Source organism: Monopterus albus, unplaced genomic scaffold (assembly GCF_001952655.1).
Source record: "Monopterus albus unplaced genomic scaffold, M_albus_1.0 scaffold321.1, whole genome shotgun sequence".
NCBI classification, from domain to species: Eukaryota; Metazoa; Chordata; class Actinopteri; order Synbranchiformes; family Synbranchidae; genus Monopterus; species Monopterus albus.
In genome coordinates, this window is record NW_018128201.1 from 122974 (window position 1) to 135572 (window position 12599).

Here is a 12599-nt window from a genome sequence, read left to right on the forward strand (position 1 = left end):
GAAAGAGTGAAACGAGAAGTGGAGCGTTGCCTCCTATGCATGACTGCATAGAACAGCCTGTGTATGTGTGCATGCAGGTGCTTTGAAACATTGCACCTGTGCTGCTCTTCCTACTCCTCTTTACTGCGGTGTTTACATGCACGACAAGGCACAAAATAACTGACTGACCAGGAACAGACCAGGGATCGTGGAATTTGTTTTAACTTTTTGACTTTACAGTTACTCATGAAGCTGTTGTTGCTATATTGTTTTCAGGTGGAGTTGGCCCATAAGGTCAATGCTGGTAAAGATATAGTAAATGTGTATACACTAGCCTTGTGCCCCATGGGATGTGAAATGTGAGACTGTCGCTCTTTCTTTGGACAACTGATCTTTTGTTTTGGTTTAAGGGATGGAGAGGGGTGCATATCTGTCAGAGCCTAAGAGCTGGAACCTTTATCAGCCACCTGAATGGATCATTTTCAGGATTACTTACACACAGACTCAGAGAGACAAGTGTCGGCATAGGACTGCAAGAGCTTTATTTATAGAGTGCTTTGATCTAAAAACAGTTAAAGTGCTGTAAAAATAGCAAAAAGTGAACATGTCTGTGCAGATTCTCAGTCATCCAGGTCATAGTAAACTGAGAAAAACCTTAGAAAAAATCAACTGGACTTAGATTTCTAGATCGAAGACGTTTCACCTCTCATCCAAGAGGCTTCATCAGAACTGAAGCAAAAGGTGAAGAATATGGAAATGAAGATGTGACACCCTATTCAAACACCAGAAGCACACAAATCCTGGGCACTGACATAAAAGAAAGTTGCAAAGATGTTAATGTTTAGCTGCTTGTATAATGTTAGTTAACTATTAGGGAGCCAAGGTCCAGCTTTTCCCTGCTTCACCTGGCCAGTCTAGTGTTAATACGAGCTGTGTTGGGTTAAAGTCTAAATTAGCTTCACAGTGTACACATTTCCTCCTCAAAATGTACAAACAGGGTTGTAGTACTTTGGTGACTGATGCAGCTAAAATTTGACCATGAAGCTACAGCCAGGGGACAGTTAGCTTTACATAAAGACTAGAAGCAAAGGGGAGCAGTGAGCCAGACTCTCTCCAAACGTAACACAATGCACCTGCTAACAGCTCATCTCATTGGTTTAATATGTACCTTAAGTATAAAATGCAAATATGTTCCTGGAGGTGTCAATATACTTTGTTTTTGTTTTTTTTTTGTTTAGGTTTGCAGTAATATCTTCATTGGATACAGATTTAAAAAAAAAAAAAAGTGTATCCCAGATTGAAAATGGAGGAGTCACATGAGCGATGTGCACAGCATCCCTGCACACCACAGGTACCTGCAAGGCCATAAAACGGCATATGCAGGCTAATTTGTGGTTGGTGGCATGTCGAACAGTGCCAATGGACTGGGAGCGAGTACCCGTTTGTCTGGTGTAGCGTTTTGCATGAGTATGACTGAGGGATGTTCTGTGGATCAGCTTCTTGTGTGTGTTGAACACAGGATATGTCTCAGGCTGAGAGCTGCTCTGTTGCAGAGCATTACTCATTCTCCTGAAGCTACATGATGCAGTAGAGTGTCAGCCTACTGCTGTAATGTGCCCAGCAGGATCATAATGGAAATTAACTGGCTTTTATTTTCTCTCACCCTTTCCCCATTTCATCTTCCTTTTCTCTTTTTCTACTTCCTCTCTTTTATTTTGCAGAGGAAGCTGATTACACAACATTTGGTACCGACTCACTGTCCAGGAAAAAGAACACAGTGCTTTCTGCTGTACTTCTGCGGCCTGACACCAACAGGAAAAAACCGCCAGTGATCATCAGTCTCCCTAAGGACTTTCGCCCTGTCTCTTCCATCATCGACGTGGACATCCTCCCTGAAACGCACCGACGTGTTCGCCTGTACAAGCACGGCCAGGAAAAACCTTTAGGTTTCTACATCCGTGATGGCTCCAGTGTACGGGTCACCCCACAGGGCCTGGAAAAGGTCCCGGGGATATTCATTTCTCGCATGGTGCCTGGCGGGCTTGCGGAGAGCACCGGCTTGTTGGCTGTCAATGACGAGGTGCTGGAGGTGAACGGGATCGAGGTGGCTGGGAAGTCTCTGGACCAGGTGACAGACATGATGATCGCCAACAGCCACAACCTCATTATCACCGTCAAGCCAGCCAACCAGCGGAACAATGTTGTCCGCAGTGGAGGAGGCGCTGCGTCCGGTAGCTCGGGACGCTCATCGGACAGTGATGCCAGTCACTATGGCTACTCGACACATGGCGGAGTTGGTGCTTCCGCTTCAGCACCATCACACATCATCCAGAACTTCATGGCCAGGGATCTGGAGAGCGATGAGGATGATGAGGACCTGGTGATTGAAGCAGGAGGCGAGGCTGAACCCATCAGACGTACCCCCTCCACCTATAGCATGCCTTCAATGCCTCGCTATGAGCCACATCTCAACTTGCGCACTGCCACCGCCTCCACCTTCTCCATCAATGCCAATGGAATGCTGCCAGCCAGCACCAGCAGCGGATCACTAAACCATGCCAGTGCCACTTTGACAGCACCATCACCAGACAGGGCAATGAAGAAGCGGAGTCTGGAGGAGGATGGCACTGTTATAACTCTGTAGAACTGGGCGTTCACACATAAACACTGGAGAGAGACAAACACAGGAACATCCTATTCCATCATACAGTGACTGAACCTGAGAATATGTGTAAATATTAAATGTCAACATGAAATGTTGGTGATTCCACCATGTACACATCAGACACTGCACTACCACTACTTTGCTCTTCTACACGCCAGTGACCATGCATGTGTGCCATAGTGATGACCCCCCATTCCCCCCAGCAAAAGTAGAGACGAAGTGTAATTTGGTGCCCCTGACCCTTAAACCACCAGAAGCACTTGTTTGGGGTTAAAAACTGTTATGCTGAACATCCACTGGGGGCAGAGATGACACAAGGCCTGTTTGTTCTCATCAGTCCTGTGAGAACAGGTGACGGTAGAAGTTAAGTGAACAAATAAACACACGCTGAAGCCGGATTTTAGCTCAAGAATTTGTTGGCAATATGGATTTTTTTGTTTGTTTGTTTTTGCGTTGTCACCCCCACCCCTGCACCACACTACCATACAATATAGTATCACAAAATCCAAAGTGCTGAGATCTGGGAAAAAAGGTTTTCTGAGGAGAAACCACCTAGAAAACAAGTTCTTCGCGTTTGCTCAGATTTAACCATATCTCTCCTCCATACCTGCTCTGTTAATGACTGATGATGAAAGGTTAATGATTTTAATCATGATGTTTGGGAGCAACTTGTCTTTTAAAAATACCTTTAGGCCTGTGTTTTATATTTGATTATTTTGTTTCTGTTTATTTTATATACTGTATTTGTATCACAGAAGTGACTGCATGACCATAATACATCTTGACCAACTGGAAATTAGGAGCCACCAGAAGAGTGCTCCCAGCTGGAAATGGGACATCTTAGAATGAATTGCCTTCATATTGCACTCCCTCTCCTTTCCATGACAAGGGCTATTTCCCCTGCTGTACGTGTTCAAATTACAAAATGTGAATGTGTTTTTTTTTTTTTTTTTTTTTCATTCTTTGTGGACCACAGCTCAATATATCTGATTTCTGTACTGTACGGTATACTAATCGGTCCTTCTTTGAGTTCACTTGGATGTGCCCTGAGATGTTCACATATGAAAAGTGTTCTCTCCAGTATTTCTGCATCTTTTTCTTCTTGCATCTCCATTCTCATTGAATTCAGTTTTCAGAGACTAACACAACAACAGTTCAGAATATTATGGCTTAAGCTTGAACACCAGTTGAAGAATTGTAACACTGTTAGCCTATACTGTACTTTACAGCCACAGAAGTGAGATGAAATGACTGGTATGTACATCAACACAAGACCTTGTCAGGTTGAGTCATACTGAAACAAACACATGCAGGCACACTGGGCGCAAACTGGTACACTTTCTGTGTTTGATAAAGGTGAGGCAGGTCGGCTTTATGTACAGTATGACTTGGCTCTGATCTGTGTTTGACGTTTCCATTGGAGCTGTTGCTTGAAACATTCCTTACGAGGCTATACCGAAGGTCCTCTGAACAAAAGCTTGACTGATGGAGTTTAAAAACTTTTTTACATTTTTTTTTTTTAAAGCTGCAGGAAACATTTTAAATACTATGTTTTAAAGCCTTTTTTTTCCATTTCAGGATAAAATGTGATTTTTGTCTTTATAAATACAACTCGACTCGACTTGCAGCATTTTTGGTATGGATTTTGTCTGAATTCACCAATAAGTTTTTCGCAGTGTAGCTTTAAAATGTATTAATGAGACTTTGTGGCACTTAAATCCAAATACTTTGCTGTTGAAATTGTTCCTGATCACACCCCATACAAAGTTCATAAAGAAAGAAATATGGCTGTTTTAGTTCCTGTTTGTGAATCAGATCCTTAACATTGGTAGTGAATATTACCATTTACATTACATGCTGCTGCTAACGGCCTCTCTGAAGTGAGAGCAGATGGTCATTTATTTCTCACTGATTTTCATCAATTGCTTCCCTGTTAAAAGTGATAACACTGACTGCGGATTTAGTTTTTTTTTCTCACTAACACATCATTGATACTTTCAGTAATGTTTGTTGTATTTGTAATGAAACACTACATTCACATTTTTCCCGGGGGTATATCGATGACTGGAAACCAACACAGGTGGTATATGCGTGTCCACTATTGTACAGTCTCTTGGCCTTTTGTACTACAGTGGGATGTTGTGGGCTTCTGTCTTGTTCTTACCCCAATATTAAACACTGTGATGAATGGAAAAATATTATAATATAAATCAATGTTAATTTATTTTCTTTACTTCTAACTTTACTGCAGGACACTGGGATTGTACCCACAGCAACATTATTTATTCTCTAATCAAACATCTACATATTTTCTTTCTTTTTTACACATTTTATGACTTTTTTTCACTGATGTTTTTTTTGTTTATTCATGGTTGTTGCTTTGGTCATAAATTTCACGTAACAGTAGGTGTTCTTACCCATTAGGAGATGTTTTCAGATGCGATTTTACTGTTCTGGCTAAAGCAATGCAATAATTTTTGCAAGATGTGACACTGTTTTTGTCCTTACTGTGAATTATCATTACCCTGTGGGAGAGCGACAGTTTGTATTAGCGCAGTCTCAAAATAGGCTGTTTTGCTTTGAGTTCTGACTTTTTTTTTTAAGCAGCTGAACATTGATTTTTGCTTGCTAGATAAATCCTATGGTATAGATTTGTAATAAAGATTGTCAGTATTTTCATATTGATGCTATATCTGATGTACATTTTTAACACATTTAATGGAAATGTTTTAAGATTCATCTGGAAATGTGTGAATAAATAGATGTGCACCTGTAATTGCTGACTGGAAGAGCTGGATAAAATAAACTAATATGTACCAATCTTTACTGTTTGGTGTCTGTCAATGTATATAAACTGTTTGTTTGCAGGTTATTAGGTTGCAATATAATGCAACAAATCCTGCAATAAATTCTCCTTCATGAAGATGCTTTTGTTTAAACATTGCTTTAGAGAGGTGTGATTATTTTGAAGGCTGTGGTTTGCGACTGCTGCATTACAGAAAGGTGTTTTCTGGTTCTCAGCACAGTCTCATTGATATAAATGTGGTCAAAATGATTTAAAAAAAAAAAAAAAACACCAGGCCTTTCCCAACCAGAAGGTTGAAAGGTTCGAATCTCGGTGCCTGCAGTCTACATGTCAAAGTGTCCTTGGGTAAGACACTGATGGTTGGAGCCATCGGTTGAGTTGGTGCCACAGATGGCTGGCTCGGTTTTGTACCGGAAACAATTTCCTTGTGTGTAACATACTTGGCCAATAAAGGTGATTATCCTTATATTGTTGGGACAGACAGAACTTTTGCAGAGGTTCAACAGATGTGTTGCATATGTAGGGTGCTTTGCTTTCACTCTTCATCTGGAAAGCCTGGACCCTGTGCTGTAGGCCATCTTGTTTTTTGAAGGTTTTCAGCAAAAGCTGGGACACCTGTAGGAAATGTTAGCATCAGTTTTAAAGGCTTCATTTACTTTCATTGTAGCAAAAAAAGGAAATAAACCTGTTGATGCCTGAAAAAGGCCTTTTTTATGAAATGTACTCACTTTTTAACCTCCTGGTAGTTTACATCTTCGTAAGGTTATTCACTAGACTTGAACTGCTTAAATTTCAAAATGACAACTGGGAAAATGGAGGTGATCTTAAACATTTGAGCAGCAGTGTGTTTATATACAGTAACCTAATGTTCTTCATTTATGTTAGAGCATACAATTGTGTCCTGTTCTGATTGTCCCTTCGGTAAATTTGTGCTGATTTATTCTGTACATGAATGTATTGCACGTCTGTCTGTTGCCCTTCTTGATGTTTGATGATTTTTTTCCTTGTTTGATTTGAGGATCTAAGGACAGGGGGTGTCCTGTGCTGTACAGATTGTAATGCCCCATTGAGGCATATTTGTGATTTGTCACAGAAATGGATTATTATTACCTTCAAGAAGGGAGGATTTATTGCATGGGTGTTTTATTAGACTGCATTAGTTTTGGCTTGGTGTACCTGATGAGCTACCAACTGTGTGTACCGCACCTGTTCTTAGGTAGAACATCTAGTACAGAGTGAATACACAATGGTGGTGTTTTGCGCCACCTGCAGGACATTTTAGAAACTGTTTATTTGCTTTGGGAGCGCTTGATTTACTACAGCGGGGAAAACGACAAACTGAAGCTCAGCTTAAGACGGTTGAAACTTTTAACTTTAACTGATATTTTTAACTGGAAAAGTTTTACAATGTCGGCTTCAGACGATGACCAGTCTGTAAACTGTGCCAATGCATGTTCAACACAGTCTCGGATGCTACCTGCTCCTCTGTAGTGAGAACCCAGACAGCTGAGAGTCACGTGACGTGACGTGTAAGCAGCATGGCGGCACTGAGCTGAGGCTGAGATAGCAACTCTACTGGACTGACACCGATAGCCTGGCTTTCGTTAGCATTCCTTGTCACCTGCTTATTCGCAGGGTCAGGCCGAGGATGACGGCCTGAGAGAGAGGAGCCATAACAACACCGAGAGATGCAACAACAACAACAGCAGCAGCAGCACTCGCAGTCAGGAAGCAGTAAAACCAAGAGCATGTTTCTGTCCAGGGCGCTGGAGAAAATCCTATCGGATAAGGAGGTGAAGAGGAGTCAGCACAGCCAACTGCGCAAAGCTTGTCAGGTGGCGCTTGGTAAGTGTTATGTACACTCATTTGTCGAGCTCTGTTTTATGTAGCGCTTCATTGAACCATTTCTGTATTGTCTGGCTTGAGACAAGGGAGAGCCCCCCCAGTCAGCTAGCGTTAGTATCTGAATGGCCCTGGTCTGTTCAACAGTCCATTAGCGTTTACAGGTGTCGTTAGCCTATTTTATATATGTTGGCACTGTCACGTCTGATTGGTAAGTTAATTCTGAAATGCTAACATCCTGTCTTCACACCACCGTCATCACTGTAGACGTCGACAGGTAAACAAGCTAACAGGTAGCTGTCGTTAGCTAGCTAGGGCTAGGTTAGCTAGCTAAACAGACCAATCACTGTGTTGTACGTAGCACTGTCACCCAGCCAGACAGCCCAGTCCGTTTCTGCACCCAGACCCACGGACAATTGTCACCCCCGGGAAACTCTGACGTGCGTGTTTTCCCATTCAGCACAGTCACGGATAGCGTTACACACACCGGGATCTTCACTTCTTTGTGGCATTGGTGCTTAACGCTATATTTCGGCTCCAGCTGCCCTGCCCATTTTGTGTGCATCCGCCTCCTTGTCTGATCGTTGTGGATGTGGACGGTTATAGGTGGCGGTGTATCTGTGAAATCTGAAAATGAGCTGCTCTATAGACTATCTTGTTTGTGTGGAGGCTTTAAACACTTCTCAGGGGTCGGATTCCTGTTTTACAATTAATATTTTTGAATGGTTTACTGAATGGGGACATTGGGCCCCTGGGCCACAGCATCTGTTTGAAGTATTACCATTTACTGTTGGAAGGTCAATGAAATGACTTGAAAAAAGATGCAAAGCAATAATAAACACATGCAGTCACTGCAGAAAGATGCAAAATGACCACAAAGACTTAAAACAATTACAACGAGGCACAAACATACTGCATGCAAAATAATCACCAGTTGACACAAAACTACTACAAAGGTACTGAAAATGATTACAAATAAATGCAAAATGACCACAGAGTCACAGAAATTCCACAGACACATGAAATGACTACAAAAAGGACAAGCTTGAGCAAAAATAAATGCAAAATGACAAAGATTCAAATCAACTATAAATGGATGTAAACAGCCACAAGAAGTCCCAAAATACTACAGAGAGAGACAAAGCAATTATAGAGAGACACAAAAAAATGGCCACCGTTATGTTGTTTGTGGTCATTTTGGGTGTCTTTCAGTCTGGGGCTTGCTTCATTGTGTGTATGGCGGGGCATTGTGTTCTAATCCGTCCACGGTGTGAGGGGGTTGTTTTTCCACAGTGCCTCTTTCTGTCTTAAAGCAGGTGTTTGAGAAACTCCAAACAAACAAAAAACAGCACACTATGGTTAGGTTGATGGACCACAGGATTGACTGCAAAGAAATAAATGTCAGTAAGAGGTGGGCAAACAGGTCAGCGCACTTGAGCTGCTTTGTGTGCTCTATGTCTTCATCTGCCAGCGACACTCTCTCATTATTCATGACATCAGTAGAATACAGCACTCCTTTCCGCCTCCCCACACGGCTTAATGTGGACCGTGTTGTGCTTATCCTGTTGTCATGCAAGCTTCATGTACATCAGATTTTTCTGTTACAACAAACTGTGGATTCCAAGCCCTCTCACCTGCTGTCTCCATGCTTAATCAGGCACATAGTGGAAAGAGAGGTTAATTGGTAATGGCTGTTTTTTCAGTAAAACGCCAGAGTTCATTCAGGCAACTAAATTAAAAAAAGAGTGTCATTATTATCCGGGGTTAATTTATTCACTACGGAGAAAAGAACTAGGTTTGCCACTTTTATTACATGAACTGACAGGTCATACCTTCCTGGTAGTTAGTTAAAATACATCACCACTATGGGTGCCCCAATCCCAGAATGGTTCCGTTGCAATGCACCATGTACACAGGTGCAGTCCGTGCATGACTTCAGCAGATTGAGTCTGTCCGCCAACCTGTGTCGCTGGTCCTCTCCCCTGTCTGCATCTCCGTGACTCACTTTAACCCCATTAAAATGAGGGGGGAAAAAACATAAAGGATAAATACCCAAAACAAATAAATAAACGCATTGCTATGACTGTGATTGTGACATTTCTGGTGAATATTGCACAAGCTCATTTCCTCTGTGTTGCCCTGTCACGTGGGGAGTTTCTGAAAGTCGCTACCATGTTGTGTATGAATCTCATCGATTTGGTTGGTCACATCTGGCTGCATGCACGCTGATAGCTTTCAACAGATCAATCAAGGATAGAGTATGTAGGGAATGAGTTAAGGAGAATAGATGAAGAGGGTGATGTAGGGAATGAGAGAGAGTTTATAGATCTGGAGACTGTATAGTTGAATCACATTTGATTAGCCATATATAGTAGCAGTCTTTGGCCAGAAACACCAAAGTGCATGGAGACAAACCACACATCCTGCTGCAGTCAGATTTGTGACTGGGCCAGTATCCCCCAGATCAAGAGTCAAATCATGTCACACTGCCGTGAGCTGCAGCAGCCTAAGTTCAGATTCCAGTAACATTTCATCTCCTGTGTCTTTCTTCATAGATGAAATCAAGGCAGAGCTTGAAAAACAAAAGTAAGTATCTTTATGCACACATCCTTTTGTTCCCCTGAATGAATGAATGCACAGCGGCAGATTGGATTGAGACGAGAGGTGAGGTTTGCCCTGATGCACTCTGCAGTAAAGTTAGGCTGCTCACTGTAATTTGTGATTAAGCTCAGTTGCTTCTTTTATAACAGCTAATTTGGAATATTGTCTACAACTACAGGGAAACTGTTAACAACACATTGTGCTTTTCTAAGGTTAAAAGTAAAACTTCAATGCTTTTGTAAAATTCTACACTGTAAATAAAAATGTATGATGTTATACTGAGCACTTACTGGTGGTACACACACACACACACACACACACATATATGCTGTATTTTCATTCCTTCCTTGTGGGGACTTATCCTAACCTTAACCATAACCACTACTTGCCTAACCTCACCTTAACCTTAAACCATGTTGCCACCCTAAAATTGGTTTTAGGAACCTACAAGTGGTTTCCTTGTGGAAATGGCCGAGTCCCCACAATGTGAATGTGTTAACAGGTTTATAATGTAAGTAATACAAAGGCGCACACACACACTACTGTTGGAAAGTTTGGGATCACTTAGAAATTTCCTTGTGTACCAAAGAAAAAACTATTTTTATCAACTACAAAAACATCAAATTAGTCTGAAATACAGGGCAGATGCTGATAATGTTGTGAATGATAAATATAGCTTGAAACAGCTGATTTTTTTAAAAGAAAGATCTACATTGTCACATTATCAGCAACCATCAGTCCTGTGTTTGGATCTCATGTTAAGTTTGCTAATCCAAGCTAATCATTTTATAAGGCTAGTTGATCATTAGAAACCCCTTTTGCAAATGCGTTAGCACAGGTGAAGACTGTTGGACTGATTAAGGGAGCAATAAAAGTGGCCTTCTCTAGGTTAGTTGAGTATCTGGAGCACCAGGACTTGTGAGTTTGGTTTGGTTACAGGCTCAAAATGGCCAAAAATAAAGAACTTTCTTTGGAAACACATCAGACTATTGTTGTGCTTAGAAATGAAGGCTATTCAATGCGAGAAATTGTGAGAAAACTTAAAATATCTACTGAACTACTCTGTTTATAGAACAGTGCAAACTGGTTCCAATCAGAACAGAAAATGGAGTGGGACAAATACCTGAGAGTGTCCAGTTTAAGAAATGGATGCCTCACAGGTCCTCAACTGGCAGCTTCATTACATAGTACCTGCCAAACGCCAATGTCAACAGTAGAGACGCGACTCCAGGATGCTGGGCTTCAAGGCAGAAGTGCAAAAGCCATATCTCAAGTTAGCTAATAAAAAAAAAAAGATTAAGGTGGCAAAAGAACACAGACACTGGAAGACTGGAAAATGTCTTATGGACAGATGAGTCCAAGTTTGAGGTGTTCAGATCAAAACAAGAACACTTGTGAGATGCCGAACGACTGAAAAGATGTAAGAGTGTGGCAGTGTGATGGTCTGGGGGAACTTTGTTGGTAAAATGGGAGATTTGTACAGAGAGAAAGGGACCTTGAAGAAGGAAGGCTGTCACAACATTTACAATGCTATGCCATACCCTGTGGACAACACTTGATTGGGCCAGCTTCATCCTACAGCAGGATAGTGACCCAAAACACACCTCCAAACAATGCCAGAGCTATTTAGAGAAGAAGCAGTCAGCTGGAGTTCTGCCTGTAATGGAGTGGCCCTATCGAGCTGCTGTGGGAGCAGCTTGACCATATGGTACAGAGGAAGGGACCATCAAGATAATTCGTCTTGTGGGAGATGCTCCAGGAAGCATGTGGTGAAATCTCAAGAGATTACCTTGAAAAAAAATGACAGAATGCCAAAGATCTGCCAGGCTGTAACTGCTGCAAAAGGTGGCTTTTTGACAAAAGCAAAGTTTGAAGAACAATTATTACTCCACTTAAAAGTCATTATTTCTAATGCTGTCAATGATTACATGTCCTATTTATTTGTAATATTTCCTCTTCAGACTAATTTCATGTTTTCATGGAACACAAGGAAATTTCCAAGCAATCCCAAACTTTTGAACGGTGTGTATGTGTGTGTGTGTGTGTGTGTGTGTGTTAAGTGAAAGATGCTTTCTCCTGTTCACTCAGCTGTTTTCTCTTGTCCCTGCAGGGATGGTACAGTGGTGCCACCAAGAGCCAACTACATCGAGGCTGATAAATATGTGCTGCCCTTTGAGTTGGCCTGTCAGTCAAAGTCCCCCCGGATAGTTAGCACCTCTTTGGACTGTCTGCAGGTTAATATCCACTGCAGCACGCACACACAGACTTGTGCACATGCATTAAGTGAAGTACACTCAGCATGTGCCACTTCCCTTATGACTCATAACTTCCACAGCAGGTTTATCTTTCGGTTAACCACCCGGAGATGGGGGGAGAGTAAAATCCTGCTGCACCTGTTTCACACCTCAGACATGCACCTAGAACAATGGCTCTACATCCCCCCCTTACACACACACACACACACACTCACACAATCACTTTAGCCTTTAATCTTTTAGTAGCTACACTTTGACTATTGACTATTGATGTAAATAAAATTGAGCCTCGGAGGAGCACACAGGTTTGTTCTTCTCTCTTAAGGATAGTCATTAATGTACTGCATTGCTGAGCTCCTTACAGCAACGTGGTACAAAGCTCAACCTGGTCTTTGCAAAGACAGTCAAACAAGCAGACACTTTTTTTTTTTAAAACATTTTTTTACATGTA

At 41.8% G+C, this 12599-nt stretch overlaps 2 protein-coding genes across 2 annotated transcripts in view; both read left to right on the forward strand.

Moving 5' to 3' along the window:
* The window catches only part of pard6b (par-6 partitioning defective 6 homolog beta (C. elegans)), an 18430-nt gene extending 14832 nt beyond the window's left edge, over positions 1-3598 (forward strand). Inside the window, exon 4 of the mRNA XM_020624142.1 lies at positions 1701-3598. Within this exon, the coding sequence (XP_020479798.1) occupies positions 1701-2623 (923 nt within the window). The 3' untranslated portion in view covers positions 2624-3598. The remainder of the gene's footprint in view (positions 1-1700) is intronic.
* A 3296-nt stretch (positions 3599-6894) lies between these two features.
* The window catches only part of arfgef2 (ADP-ribosylation factor guanine nucleotide-exchange factor 2 (brefeldin A-inhibited)), a 35311-nt gene continuing 29606 nt past the window's right edge, over positions 6895-12599 (forward strand). The window contains exons 1-3 of the mRNA XM_020624149.1: positions 6895-7295; positions 9848-9878; positions 12004-12127. Of these exons, the coding sequence (XP_020479805.1) occupies positions 7139-7295; positions 9848-9878; positions 12004-12127 (312 nt within the window). The 5' untranslated portion in view covers positions 6895-7138. The remainder of the gene's footprint in view (positions 7296-9847; positions 9879-12003; positions 12128-12599) is intronic.